The 13,439-nt window shown below is 42.8% G+C and overlaps 1 protein-coding gene across 7 annotated transcripts in view; it reads left to right on the forward strand.

Moving 5' to 3' along the window:
• The window catches only part of clcn3 (chloride channel 3), a 28,201-nt gene that overhangs the window by 8,307 nt on the left and 6,455 nt on the right, over nucleotides 1–13,439 (forward strand). For 4 of the 7 annotated variants that reach the window (XM_029526818.1, XM_029526820.1, XM_029526823.1 and 1 more), the window contains 12 exons: nucleotides 4,423–4,583; nucleotides 5,517–5,616; nucleotides 6,228–6,415; nucleotides 6,910–7,032; nucleotides 8,174–8,380; nucleotides 8,526–8,606; nucleotides 8,749–9,001; nucleotides 9,253–9,545; nucleotides 9,638–9,824; nucleotides 10,332–10,730; nucleotides 10,838–11,054; nucleotides 12,266–12,341. In XM_029526818.1, coding sequence (XP_029382678.1) covers nucleotides 4,423–4,583; nucleotides 5,517–5,616; nucleotides 6,228–6,415; nucleotides 6,910–7,032; nucleotides 8,174–8,380; nucleotides 8,526–8,606; nucleotides 8,749–9,001; nucleotides 9,253–9,545; nucleotides 9,638–9,824; nucleotides 10,332–10,730; nucleotides 10,838–11,054; nucleotides 12,266–12,341 — 2,285 coding nt within the window. Of the gene's footprint in view, nucleotides 1–652; nucleotides 931–4,422; nucleotides 4,584–5,516; nucleotides 5,617–6,227; nucleotides 6,416–6,909; nucleotides 7,033–8,173; nucleotides 8,381–8,525; nucleotides 8,607–8,748; nucleotides 9,002–9,252; nucleotides 9,546–9,637; nucleotides 9,825–10,331; nucleotides 10,731–10,837; nucleotides 11,055–12,265; nucleotides 12,342–13,439 lie in introns of those variants that run through there. The other 3 variants (XM_029526819.1, XM_029526824.1, XM_029526821.1) reach the window with 3 other exon arrangements.

A 13,439-nucleotide genomic window follows, 5' to 3' on the forward strand; every position in this document is an offset into this window, starting at 1 on the left:
GATTGGTTTTCTGCAATGATTAAATAGCCAGTTAATAGTGAACTCTTTTTCTCTCAAGTTCATACAATAATGTCGGCATAAGAGAGAGAGCTAATGGTAACTTTCATTATTCATTTATGCAGGGATATTCTAATGTTGGTGATAATGCAGCTAGAGACGGTTAATCTTATATTCAGTAAATTACTCATTTATTTCAGTTGTTCAGATTTGTTTTAATATACCAATACTAAATACAAATTAGATGAATGTGAATGTTGGCAGGTGAGGTTCAAGTTTCTTGCACTTAAAAAGTGACACTAATATTTTTATTTCTACTGCAAATGGTGGTTAAAATCTTATTGCTAAAACTGTATTTTATAACGATTGTTTGTTTGTCTGTTAGTGTAAACTCACTTTTAGCCCCCTCCTCCCCGTTATAACTCCCCTGCTCTGCTTCAAAATGGAATATTCCATTCCAGTCACACACACACACACACACACACACACACACACACCCCTTCGACCCATCAACATGGTCTCTTCCATAAGGCAGGCCGGGCTCCCTGATCTCCCCTAGCAACCAAGCCGGCGGGGCCGACCGGTGTGTGTGTGTGCGTGCACCCGCGTGTGTGAGATGACGTCACCAGCTCTAGTCAGCTGCTGCAGTGAAGGGAGAAAGGAAAGGGAGGGAGAACATACACACACACACACACACACAGAAACACACAAACACACTCCGCTTGTCCTCCTCTGGTAAACATGGCAGCGGCAGCTAACGACACACACACATCGAGCAGCGCGCAGTGAAGCCTAGCTTAGATTAGCCTAGCCTAGCTTAGCCTAGCCTCTGCTCGCCTGTCAACATGGAGGAGGAGGACGCGGCGGCCGACCCCTATTTGCCCTACGACGGGGGAGGGGACACCATCCCGCTGCAGGAGATCCCTAAAAAAGGTACGCCACATCCCCTTTTCTCTTCGGTCCGTGATGAAGGAGGCCGCCCTCCTCCTCCTCCTTCCATACGGCTCCTCTGCTGGCGGTGAGACCGGGCGAACCGCAGGGTTAGTCGGATTATAGGAGCAGCCACTGCTGATGACGAGGCTGCATGTTTCACCATCCACCTGTGTTGATGATTAACCTGCAGTGTGTGTGTGCACGTCAGACTGAGAGGGCAGATAAAGAAAGGGGCTCATTGAGTGTGAAGGTTTTGGCCTTTAAAGCAGCAGCAAAAACCAGAGAAATCATGGGCATCCATTTTAAATGTCCTCACAGAGACACATGCAACTGCCATGTATGTGGACGTTCAAAGTGCAAAGCCAGGCTGTTTGCAAATCATCCTTCCTGCAGTGTGGGGACACCTGTTGGCCAGATTCAGGACCGTGTCTGTCACACATAACATTTTACAGCAAATCTATCTGATGCTTATTTGTCTTTCTTGTGTGGCGTTCGTGGAGTTTTCCTTTTGGGAGCTCTCAGCTCCTCCTGGCCTTGTTAGATTGTTAAGGAGGGTGAGCGGTGAGATGAGGACACATCCGCTGCTGCCCATCTCCACTTCATCCAGCAGTGGCCACACTGAAAGAGGTGGCCTTGTTTGAATAACAAAAACCAATCTGTTGTGTAAACACATGGAGGAAAGTTGTGTAAGAAGGGCCTTTGGGTGCTCAGACTTTGATCATTGATCCCTCAGCCGTTGGGGTGACTTCAGGGATTCCTGCCGTCCGGTCATCGGCCTGAACAACGGGGCTCTTCAGGCTGTAAGGAGGCTGTCGGAGTCAGTTTATGATGCTGATCACATGATGGCTGAGCAGACTAACCCTGCTGACCCACACTGTACCAGACAGCTGCCTCTAAAGCTGATCTGATTTACTTAACAGTAGTATAGTAGGCTCTAATACACAGGAACGTACAAGTTGGACTTATGTAAACCTGAATATTTTTTTAAAAGATATTTACAAACCTTTGAACAAGCAACTGGCTGGTAATCATTTCCTAGCTCAGTCACACAGATATGAAAAGCTCTCCTTTTTAGAGAACAGGTATTATTGACAGTCCACATAGCTGTGTGTGCATGACACAGCTTTTTGTCCTTTATGCAGGCTGTGCAGGAGCTGTCTCACTGTACTAATGCTTGCCTTCTGTCTGTGTGCCTTGGAGTGTGATGCTGGCGACACAATCGCACGCAGTCGCCTCTAGTTTATATTTCCGTTGCATCACCTTCTCTTGGCTCTGCCTTCTAGTCTTGGCTGATCGGTGCCAGGAGTGCAGCAGCATCATCAGGAGGCGCTTGTCTGGAGAAATTCTACGTTTTCAGTGTCGCAGATGAAAATGTTTGCATGAACAAAAAGCATGTAGATCGTTTAGGAGCAAGCAGTACATTTTGCTGTAGTGATGGTGATACAGAGCAGCAGTCGTATCTTTGTGCTTGGTTGTATTCATAGATTTGTACCACTAAGACTATCCATTGCTGTGGATGACATTTGCGGCAGATATTGCACAAGTCTGTTTCTAGAGAATAATTTGTTGTTTCACATTTACATTTGTTTCTCTTGTTTTTCAAGTTGAAAGATTCATCATCTACAGTGGCACTGGAGGGACAGTAATTCCACTGATAAATGACGTATTTGGCATTTTTGGTCTTTTTCTTTGAAATTATAAAGCTCTATCATTAATTCTTGCATTTCAATCACACAAAAAGAGCTGATTCCATAACAAACCGCTACTATTCATGAGTCAACAACTGAGTCATCGCTGCCCACCCCCCTCGTCAGTCTGTCCCAACAGCCCAGACTGCAGCTGTCACCAAAATCAAAATGGGGAAGATTTTATCACTCTTCCTGCCACAGATGTAGCTTATGCTCTCAGTTTCATTTCTCTTAACTAGACAGGGCTTGTATTGGTTGGTCAGATGCTTGGCCATTTTATTTCTCCTTCTCACAGAAATTCCCATCAAAGAGTTTCAACTAATTTCACCTCTCCCAATATGCCAGCAAACACCAAAGGGAGTGATGTGAGCTAATAAGTGTGGTTTCTAAGACGCTGTCCCAGCCCACATTCATGATGTAGAGTGTCTTTGAGAATCAGGCTCTATCCTCTGCTTATGTCTCAGTTGCAGGGGAAAATGTTGACGATGTTTGAACACTAAATCAGTAGCTTAAACTATTGTGTCTGTCCCCTCTCATATTTGCGCACAGTGTTGCCTTTGTGTAAAGGCATAAAGTGTCACATATTTGTGTCATCACATGTAGGAAGCTGAGGCTCAGTTCCTCAGCCAATGGCACATATTGAAGGATGGGTTTATCCTTATTTATCAAACAGATTGAACATGTGACGCTGCATTTTAAAGCTGAAATAAAAGGCAAAGGCTCTTACACTTGTTGGAATCGCACTGCTAAATATTAGTAGAACTACAGTATGCCATAGCATGCATATATGTATAATTTCTTGTCACAGCTACATCAGCCAACAAAATCAAGTAGTCGCTGTACAACTAATTTTTTCTCCTCTCAGAAAAGAGGCATTTAGATTATCCCTCTTGGCTACGATCACTCTCTCTGTTCTGCTCACTGTGTACATATTATGTATATGTGTGTAGATATGAGTCACCCTGTATGTTCTCCTGTCCCTTCAGAAGTGACCACCGATGTTTATGAATCATGTGACTGTTATGAACAAACTCAGCGTCCTGATTTATTTTAAATGGATTGGACACTGTTTGCTCTAAATGCTAATGTCTGCTTTTACTAATCCAACTCATCATAGTTGTTACTGACCCTACAGACCAGCACTAATGAGACTGCCAGACATCCAGTATAACAGTCCCTGTTAAAGGGTTTAAATTTGATTAAAATCTACTACTTTGAATCGCTGGTTTGGTTAGTACAGAAAGAGATTTCAGTACAGACAACTGATTGACATTTTGAAAGCACAAAACAGTCCCTCCCACACATGGTGATCTGCATCTCAGACCAGCAGGGATGGCATTGTGGTAGTCTGTCTAAAATGGTGGTTAAAAGGCGTTTCAGCACAGTTTCAGCAGGGCACAAAAACATCCACTACCTTGGGGGCTTTGTTCCATATGAGATGATTGACGACAGGCCTCATAGCTTCAAAACAGTGAGGACCGTGTGGTGAGCTCTGCAGTGTTTCTAATGGTGATGTAGTGCTGATGTGCAGCCAGCAGCAGGCAGTGCACTGAATGATCTTTTATTAGTTTTATTTATTTATTCTTTTTAATCAATAGGTCAGATCAGCCAAAGTTACCATATCACAATCACAATGTTTTTTGTTTTAACCTTGTGAAAATATTTTACAGTGTTTGTTAACGGTTAGTTGGATCTAACCCTGCATGGATCAGCAACAGGTTTCTCTTGGCAAATAAGCTTTCATGTGTATGTGTCAAACTGTGTTTTGTTTAATGAATGATTTCTGTCTGTTTTTCCTCCTCAGGGTCTAACTACGCCATGTCTAACGGGGGCGGCGCTGCCAGCAGCTCCACTCATCTGTTGGACTTCCTAGAGGAGCCCATTCCTGGTGTGGGGACCTACGATGACTTCCACACCATCGACTGGGTGCGTGAGAAGTGCAAGGATCGCGAGAGACACAGAAAGGTGAGGACCCCTTAAATCTTAAAGGCCTCCATATTATGGCCCACACAAAATGTTTTGATTGGCTATGATATCCTACTGCATCACACCACCTGCCCAGTTTCTCCTCCACTGTTTTGTTTCTTTGACGTGTCTTTAAACTCTTACACTTTGTATGAGGAATTGAAGACACGAGGTTCTGCTCAGGTGTCAGTTTTTCTAACTTGGCCTGTTTCCAGTTTTAAAAAGCTCTCAAATGAACTGGTGTCAGCGAAAAATCCCACGAAGGGATGTGTGGTACATTTCATGCAAACAGAAGAACAACACAAAAGAAGAACTGGGTTGTTAAGGTCAGCAGTTTTAGCCTTGGTAGCTTAGCAATGGAGGAAAGTAGCGCAACCTGCCTCTAGAAAATATAACATGATCAGCAGAAAACCAAAGAAGAAGAATCATTTACCATCATTTTTTTAAATCGGTGTTTCCTGCCTTGAAATTAGAATAAATTAAGGCAAACAGGATTTTTTTATTGCAGATTGAAAGGACATACATTTCTATTAAAATCCACTGAACTGGAATTTTTTGCGCTACAGTCAGAAGTTGAAGATCAAGTTCAACAATGAACCTTACCTTGGCCTTATTCAATAAATGATGAAGGAATGGACACAATAAACTGTAACCTGACCTGTAAACATTTCTATATAAATATTGACTCAGTTTCCTGCTCCTGATAACTCTGAGCATTGTATTTGAATAGTTGGTCAAACATTTTTTTATAACCCCATCTTGCCTGCCAAACAGTTTATAATGCTATCGGCAGTTTTATTGAAGCAGCAATAGAAATTGTTACACAGGAGCTAATGAATGGCACTTATCATTCAACCCTTTGACCCACTTGCATCACTGCCAGTATAAATACAAAAATCTTATGACCACCCCCTTCCCCTCCTGTGTTTTCAGATAAATAGTAAGAAAAAGGAATCAGCCTGGGAGTTCACAAAGAGCCTGTACGATGCCTGGTCTGGTTGGCTGGTGGTGACGCTGACTGGCTTGGCCTCCGGTAACACACATTTGCACACTTTGTACAAACACACAGCTGTCATCTCCGCTCACATGCTTCGCCTCAGGCAGCCCACGCTCAGTCTTCCAGCTTTTCTCTTCTTTCTTTTGCTCTCTTTTCACCCACTGTTCACGTGCACACTTTTTTAACAGACCTTGAATCTCAAAAATTGTTTATATTTTTATGACTTATGAAAAGAAACCTAACCCACTAGCCTTTGTATCGCCCAGTGAGGGGCAGCTAGTTCAAGTGAAGCTGTTTTGTTATTTCTTTTTTTATTGAAGTGTCTCTAAGTTCAAAAAAGAGAAATTAGAAATCAGTCCATGGTGTTCCCGGTCTGTAACATCCTCAGACTCATCTGACCTGGAAGAGAACGGACTTAAATATGAAATTGAGGATTTAATTTCATTTAGCACATAGGAGCATTTCACTTGTCTCCTTGTTCTTTGACTGCAGGGAAAAGATTTTTGGATGACAGGACAAGTTATTGAGCAAGTAGTAGTATTGGGTAGCAGTAAGTAGCGGCTAACTGCCAACAAACACCTTTCTATTTCTTCTCTCTTTATCTCTTTGCCCTCTATTTTCCTTCCTCCTCTTCCTCCTCCTGCCAGGTGCTTTGGCTGGCCTTATTGACATTGCTGCTGATTGGATGAACGACCTGAAGGAGGGAGTTTGTCTGAGCGCCATGTGGTTCAACCACGAGCAGTGCTGTTGGACGTCCAATGAGACCACCTTCGCTGAGCGGGACAAGTGTCCCCAATGGAAGAGCTGGGCTGAGCTAATACTCGGGCAGGCTGAGGTAGACTAACACAGGCATACCAGAGGCTCATCAGTATATCAAATCATTTTATGGAGTACATCAACTTGAAAAAGAACAAAGCCTTTGTTGTTATTTTCCATTCCCATACAAACATGTTATTATATTTCAGTAAAAAGTCCCCCTCTTTTCTGATGTGCTCTTGTTTTAATCCATTATTGATGCTGTTTGCTGTCAGGCTTAGTGGAAAAAAACGTTTTCCTCGTTATTATTATTTTCCTCAAATGTAGCAGAAAGCACAGAAACAAATTGAAGCATCAGGCCTTTGTTTTACTAAAAAGAAATGTGGATTTAGAAAGAAACAAAAAAAAGTTTACAACGATAACTTGTATTTCTACCACGCACAGCACACGTGCATGCTCGCTAGCGCTCTCACTCACACCCAGAAGTTTTACCGTATGATATTTGGTGATGCTGCATTTCAAGGTGTTGATTCATTTGGTCCAACTCCTCCCCTCTTTTTCCCGTCCTGTTAGGGTCCTGGCTCGTACATCATGAACTACTTCATGTACATTTACTGGGCTTTGTCCTTCGCTTTCCTGGCAGTATGCCTGGTAAAGGTGTTTGCTCCCTATGCCTGTGGTTCGGGGATCCCTGAGGTAGGAAGACAGAGCTCTTATTTTATGTATAATTGGAACTTTCTTGTAGTCGCATAGACAGTCCAGTTTCAAATCCTCTCTTTAGCAGTATATTGAAGTTCTTCTGGGAATCCCATTCAACAGGGACAGGATCAGCTAAAGCGCTGCTTCTTTTCAAACTGAAACTTATTTCCCTATAGTAAAGTTTTAAACCTATATGTGAAAGACCTGCCACTTTACCACAAATTCTCAAACTAAAAAAGTTTCTCTCTCAGGCTAACAGAGCCTGAGTGGGATTTCTGTGGACTATTGATGTTGTGTTTTAAGCCTCAGTACTTTCACCGATTTACTCCAGGTGTCAGAACCTACTAGCGTCACATGAAATCTCTGCAGCTGCCTCTGACCACCATGACAGTGATATAATTGGTTATGTGCACTTTTTGGGATCCACTCAGTGTTTTTCATGCTTGTGGATTTCCCTTTAATGCCTTTGAAGTGGCTTAAAATTGTAAATTCGGTAGGCAGTGGAGAGACAGCACAGCTTTGACCGCGCTGTGAAAAAGCCATTTTGAGGTTGACGCTTCGCACTTTCAAACTAATTTTCCTTTTTGTTGCCTTGGAAACAAGAAGCAAAACTGCACTGTCAGTGAAAGTGTGTGGTAGAGGTTGACTTTTAGCTGGTTGGCAGGAAGAGAATAAAGGAAAGAATCAGAGAGACATGTAGTTGAAGCAAAAGCTGAATGAATTTGCTCAGAGATTAAAGAAGTTGCATAAATATCCTGTTGCCATCATCCCCCTTTGTTTGCCTCATTTCCTGTCAGCTAGTACAATAGGAAAGATAGCTTTAAATTTTTCAAAGGCAAATAATTGCCAACTACTTTGGTAAATGTAATATTCAGTCATTTAATAAGAAAAATGAAAACATGTCCTGCAGCGCTGGGTGGGAAGTACAACAATCTGTCTCTCCGTTTTAATTAGAAGGGAATTGTGTTCACTGTTCAACTTATTTTGAGCAGATTGTATAATTTAAGTAGATATATGGCTGTGGATTGTAACCTAACATTTGCTCCTCCATAAAGTTCTTCCTTGCCTTTGTGAGAGTGCGGGGTGTAAAATGAATATCATATTTAAAGCTTCCATCTACCCAACCTTTTTCCCGCAGATCAAGACCATCCTGAGTGGGTTTATCATCCGGGGCTACCTGGGAAAATGGACCTTGATGATTAAGACCATTACTCTAGTGCTGGCGGTGGCATCCGGACTCAGCCTGGGGAAAGAAGGCCCCCTGGTTCACGTGGCCTGCTGCTGTGGGAATATCTTCTCCTACCTCTTCCCCAAGTACAGCAAGAATGAGGCCAAGAAACGTGAGGTGAGAGAGAAGAGGTGGTAATTAAAACCACAGCAAATTTGATGCTTATACGATTTAGGTTGTCTGACATTATTTATTGTATAGTAACGTTATAATATTGAACTATGGTTCGAAGTAAAGATGTGCGTTTGTTTTGTGTTTTCAGGTTCTCTCTGCTGCATCAGCAGCTGGGGTGTCAGTGGCTTTTGGAGCTCCAATAGGAGGAGTTCTCTTCAGCTTGGAGGAGGTACAGGACACTTTTACACTCATGGTCAATCTGTTGCTCAAGAGCTTAATTTTCATGTTACAAATTCTCATGTACTGTACTGGAAGCAATAGGATAATGGATTAAACTTAACTGATCTTGTAAACTCTCCTCCCTCCTCCAGGTGAGCTACTACTTTCCTCTCAAGACGCTGTGGCGCTCTTTCTTTGCTGCCCTCGTGGCAGCCTTCGTCTTGCGGTCCATCAACCCTTTTGGTAACAGCCGTCTGGTGCTGTTCTACGTGGAGTACCACACTCCGTGGTACCTGTTTGAGCTCATCCCGTTCATTCTGCTGGGAGTTTTCGGAGGACTCTGGGGAGCCTTCTTCATCCGAGCCAACATTGCCTGGTGCCGGCGACGCAAGTCAACACGCTTTGGTAAATACTTGGCTCAGGATTCACCTGCATCAAATGACAGCAGAGATGATGAATCTCTGGAAATTCTGCTTCACTAACAGCTCAGATAAGACATTGTCATTCTTCAATGGTCTTCTGTGACACTTAAACGATGTCCAACTCAGTAATTTTGGTGAATTAGAGGCATTTCTTTTGTAATTTCCTGAAGATGCAACAGCATTTATTTTGAGATCTTCCTGCTAAAAAGCCCTGGGTTGCCTCTCACTCTTTAGGAAAGTACCCAGTGTTGGAGGTGATTCTTGTGGCTGCCATCACAGCTGTGGTTGCTTTCCCGAACCCATACACCCGTCAGAACACCAGCGAGCTGATAAAGGAGTTGTTCACAGACTGCGGCCCACTCGAGTCGTCGCAGCTCTGCCAGTACCGTAGCCAGATGAACGGAAGTAAGGCTTTCACTGACAATCCCAACCGGCCGGCAGGGCCCGGCGTCTATTCTGCCATGTGGCAGCTCTGCCTGGCACTGATCTTTAAAATCATCATGACCATATTCACATTTGGACTCAAGGTGATCCCTGAATGCTTCTTTCCATCGCACCAAATGTTTTATCCCTCATTTCTCTATTTAAACTAAAACCAGATCATGATTTTCACCTCCAGGTACCGTCAGGCTTGTTCATCCCCAGCATGGCCATTGGTGCCATTGCAGGGCGAATTGTTGGCATTGCCATGGAGCAGCTGGCTTATTACCACCATGACTGGTTCCTGTTCAAAGAGTGGTGTGAGGTCGGAGCCGACTGCATCACTCCAGGGCTCTACGCCATGGTGGGAGCTGCAGCATGTCTGGGTGAGTCAGCAGATAATATGGTTACGGTTAATGGCTGTAGAAACTGTCATTTAGGCTTAGTTTGCTGGTAATGTTGCCTCTTAACTATTAACCTTGTTTCACTGTTGAGTTTACGATAGTATACGAAACAAATTTGTCACTTTGTCACACATTGATTTAAAAAAAAAAAAAAAAAATCATGGATACTGCTATCGCTTTAAAATTCAGTTGTAAACCAGTAAACTAGGTTCATTATTTATAACATTGAGCTATTGTAACCCCATTTATTGAAAAAATTGATTCAGAAACCAGTCGCTGCAAAGGTTAAATAAGTAGAGAAAATTAAAGAAAGTAAATGATTTATACTACTTGTGCACTTTGCCAACACAGGCATGAGTCTGAGGCAGATTTATATGGTTTGTGACTTTTGCCTCCTCTCTGGTTCATTTATGTCGTAATATTAATTCTGGTGAATATAGAAGCTAAGCTTTTGTTTCATTCTCTTCATGTGGCTAATATTCTTCGTAGGTGGTGTGACCCGTATGACAGTCTCCCTGGTCGTCATTGTCTTTGAGCTGACAGGCGGGTTGGAGTACATTGTCCCCCTCATGGCTGCTGTCATGACCAGCAAGTGGGTGGGTGACGCGTTTGGCCGTGAGGGAATCTATGAGGCCCACATCCGCCTGAACGGATACCCTTTCCTTGATGCCAAGGAAGAATTCACCCACACCACACTGGCCAGGGAGGTGATGAGGCCACGGCGGAGCGACCCGCCGTTAGCAGTGCTGACGCAGGACGACCTGACGGTGGAGGAGCTGCAGGGCATCATCAATGAAACCAGTTATAATGGTTTCCCTGTGATAGTGTCCAAAGAGTCTCAGAGGCTGGTGGGCTTTGCTCTGCGCAGGGACATCACCATAGCTATAGGTAATTGTGTCGCCTATTTCATTGCAAAATTTAACACAAGAGAAGAATAGGACTTTGATCTTTCCACGTCTCTCATATAACATGTGTCCCTCTTTCTTTCTCGTTAGAAAATGCCCGTCGTAAACAGGAAGGCATCATGTTGAACTCCAGGGTGTACTTCACCCAGCATGCCCCCACTCTGCCAGCCGACAGCCCTCGGCCCTTAAAGCTGCGCTCCATCCTGGACATGAGCCCCTTCACCGTCACCGACCACACCCCCATGGAGATCGTGGTGGACATCTTCAGAAAGCTGGGCCTGCGGCAGTGCCTGGTCACTCACAACGGGTAAGTAGGGAATGAAAAGAGGATGGGTGGAAGAGGTGGAGGTGAATTTTTTTTGGTGTCGTTACCATCGACTAACCTGTCTGAAGTTGCCAAACATCAGATGAACACATGTACACACTGTCTGGTGTTGCATGGACTGGATCCCTGGATTTATCCTGTAATCTGCATGGCCTGGCCTAACCGCTGTGCTGCACTCCATTTGTCCTCCTACTGAGCAATAACACACAGTCTCCTCAGCAGAAGAACGTGCTAGGAGAATATTTTCAGTCAGAAAAACCGTTGACTTGTTCTGAAACTGAGAGAAGCAGCATAATGAAGAAGAAGGATTTTCCCCTTTTAATTTATTAATTGATATCTGCGTATGAAATTTTATGCTTGATAAATATCTTGTGATTGGGTTTGATTCCCAGAGAACCACCTGCTGGTGTGATGTAGGACCTGCAGGATTGATTGAATGATAGCAGATAAATTCTTCAGTTCTGAACCGTCTAGAGAGAAGTTGTTTTTCATACAAAAGCTGATGTGCTGTGTTATTCTATGTGTATCTGAGTGCAAAACTAATTTCATAAAACACAAGATCATCTGTCAGTAAGATTTATCTATTTTTTAAAGGCTCAGTTATTTCCTGAAACAGTTGGATGATGAGAATCTTACATCTGTAAAAAGTGCATTTATAGGGAACTATTTTCAGATGGGGATTAATATACATTTGGTTCTTTAGTCAGCACTTATAACAGCAGAGAAGTTTATCAGAGATGATCCTGAAACTAAAATACCCATCTTTATCACAATAATGTTAAACTGTGTGACACATTACCTCATAAATGTGTTTTTACACAAAAACAAAGCTCAGAACTGAGAAGAACCAGCAATTAGAGTTTTCATTGAAACAAAACCTTAGAATTTGGCCAAATGTTACTGCAGTTAAATAATTTACATTTGAATTTACATAAATACTTTATAGATAAAGTATATAGATAGGATGTATTTGTTTTTGTTGAGTCTTGTAGTTTTGTGTTAAATTGTCTGATTTTGAAGTCCATTTTATGTTTTTTCAGTTTGAATATTTTATGTTATTCCCTGTTATGCACGTTTTGTGTTGCCGCTGTCTGATCTCTCTCTGTTTCTCTTTGTTTGTTGTTTATTTTGTTTTTGCTGTCATTTGTTTGTCATTTTTGGGCACTTTGCTGAGTAACAGGTGTGTGTTTCAGGATTTTGTTGGGCATCATCACAAAGAAGAATATATTAGAGCATCTGGAGGAGCTCAAGCAGCACACGGAGCCCCTGGTGACTAGCCCCACCGCACACATGTGACCCCTCCCACACTTTCACACCTGTCTCTTAGGCTCCGCCTCTTATCAGGGACGCATGAAACTTGGTGTGAAAGGCTGATGACAGTTCCCGGCTAAACATTAGGCCTCTGTTCTCTTTCTTTCTTACTGTTTGCGCTCTTCTGTTCATGGGTTGGTTTGGTTGTAGTGGATTGATCTCTAATGAAGTCGTTCATCTTAGAGAAACATCTGATCTGTACTCAGGTGTTTTCTGACCTCCATCTTCATTGCTGATAGCTGTCTCAGTCTCTGAGACATCATGTCCTGTTATGGTCCTGTTATGTTGGACCTCTCATGGGAACTGTCGCCCACATCACTTCAGAGCCCCTTTCAGACATATACCTCATCACGTAAAACTGCTGGGAGGTAAATATGACCAAAGATAATTATATTACCTCCGTGGGTGTGTCTCATAAGACACCACAACTTTGTAACATCTGCAGAAAATTTCCAACGGGTCTGATTTAAATGCATGAAGGCTACAGCAGCCTGATAGATAAACTAGAGATTTCTCCTGCCTTTTAGGGTATTGCAATAAATCAGTCATTTAATTATCGTCGCCAATACACACAGCTTTCAACTAAATGAAAGTTAAAAATGAGCGCAAATGAGTAACTTCTAAGCCAGCGTGATGAGAAGAATCAGAAAAGCTGATGATTATATATGTATATAGATAGCTCTGCAGGAACATGAAATAGTCACATTGTAGGTGATAAACAGGCTGCAGAGGCCTTTATTTGGTCTGATATGATCTCACTCATGATAAAACGTGCTCAGTGATCTTGAAGAGACACAGGAAAAGCTGGGGTGGGGGTCTTTAGTGTACTTTATAAACCACAGAGAAAAACAACTGCAACACAAGATGAAGCCTTTCCTCCATTAAACTATCATTGATCGTCTCCTTCAGAGAAATGGGAGCGTTGCAGCTCACATTGAGGCTCATCGTATGCTCAGAAACAAGCAATAAGATTTTCAGGATGCGAAATGAAGTTCAGAAATAATTTCAGAGTTAAAGTCCTGCATGTTTTCCCCCAGTTTGGCTGTTAAAACGGTA

The sequence above is a fragment of the Echeneis naucrates genome, chromosome 18, assembly GCF_900963305.1.
Source record: "Echeneis naucrates chromosome 18, fEcheNa1.1, whole genome shotgun sequence".
NCBI classification, from domain to species: Eukaryota; Metazoa; Chordata; class Actinopteri; order Carangiformes; family Echeneidae; genus Echeneis; species Echeneis naucrates.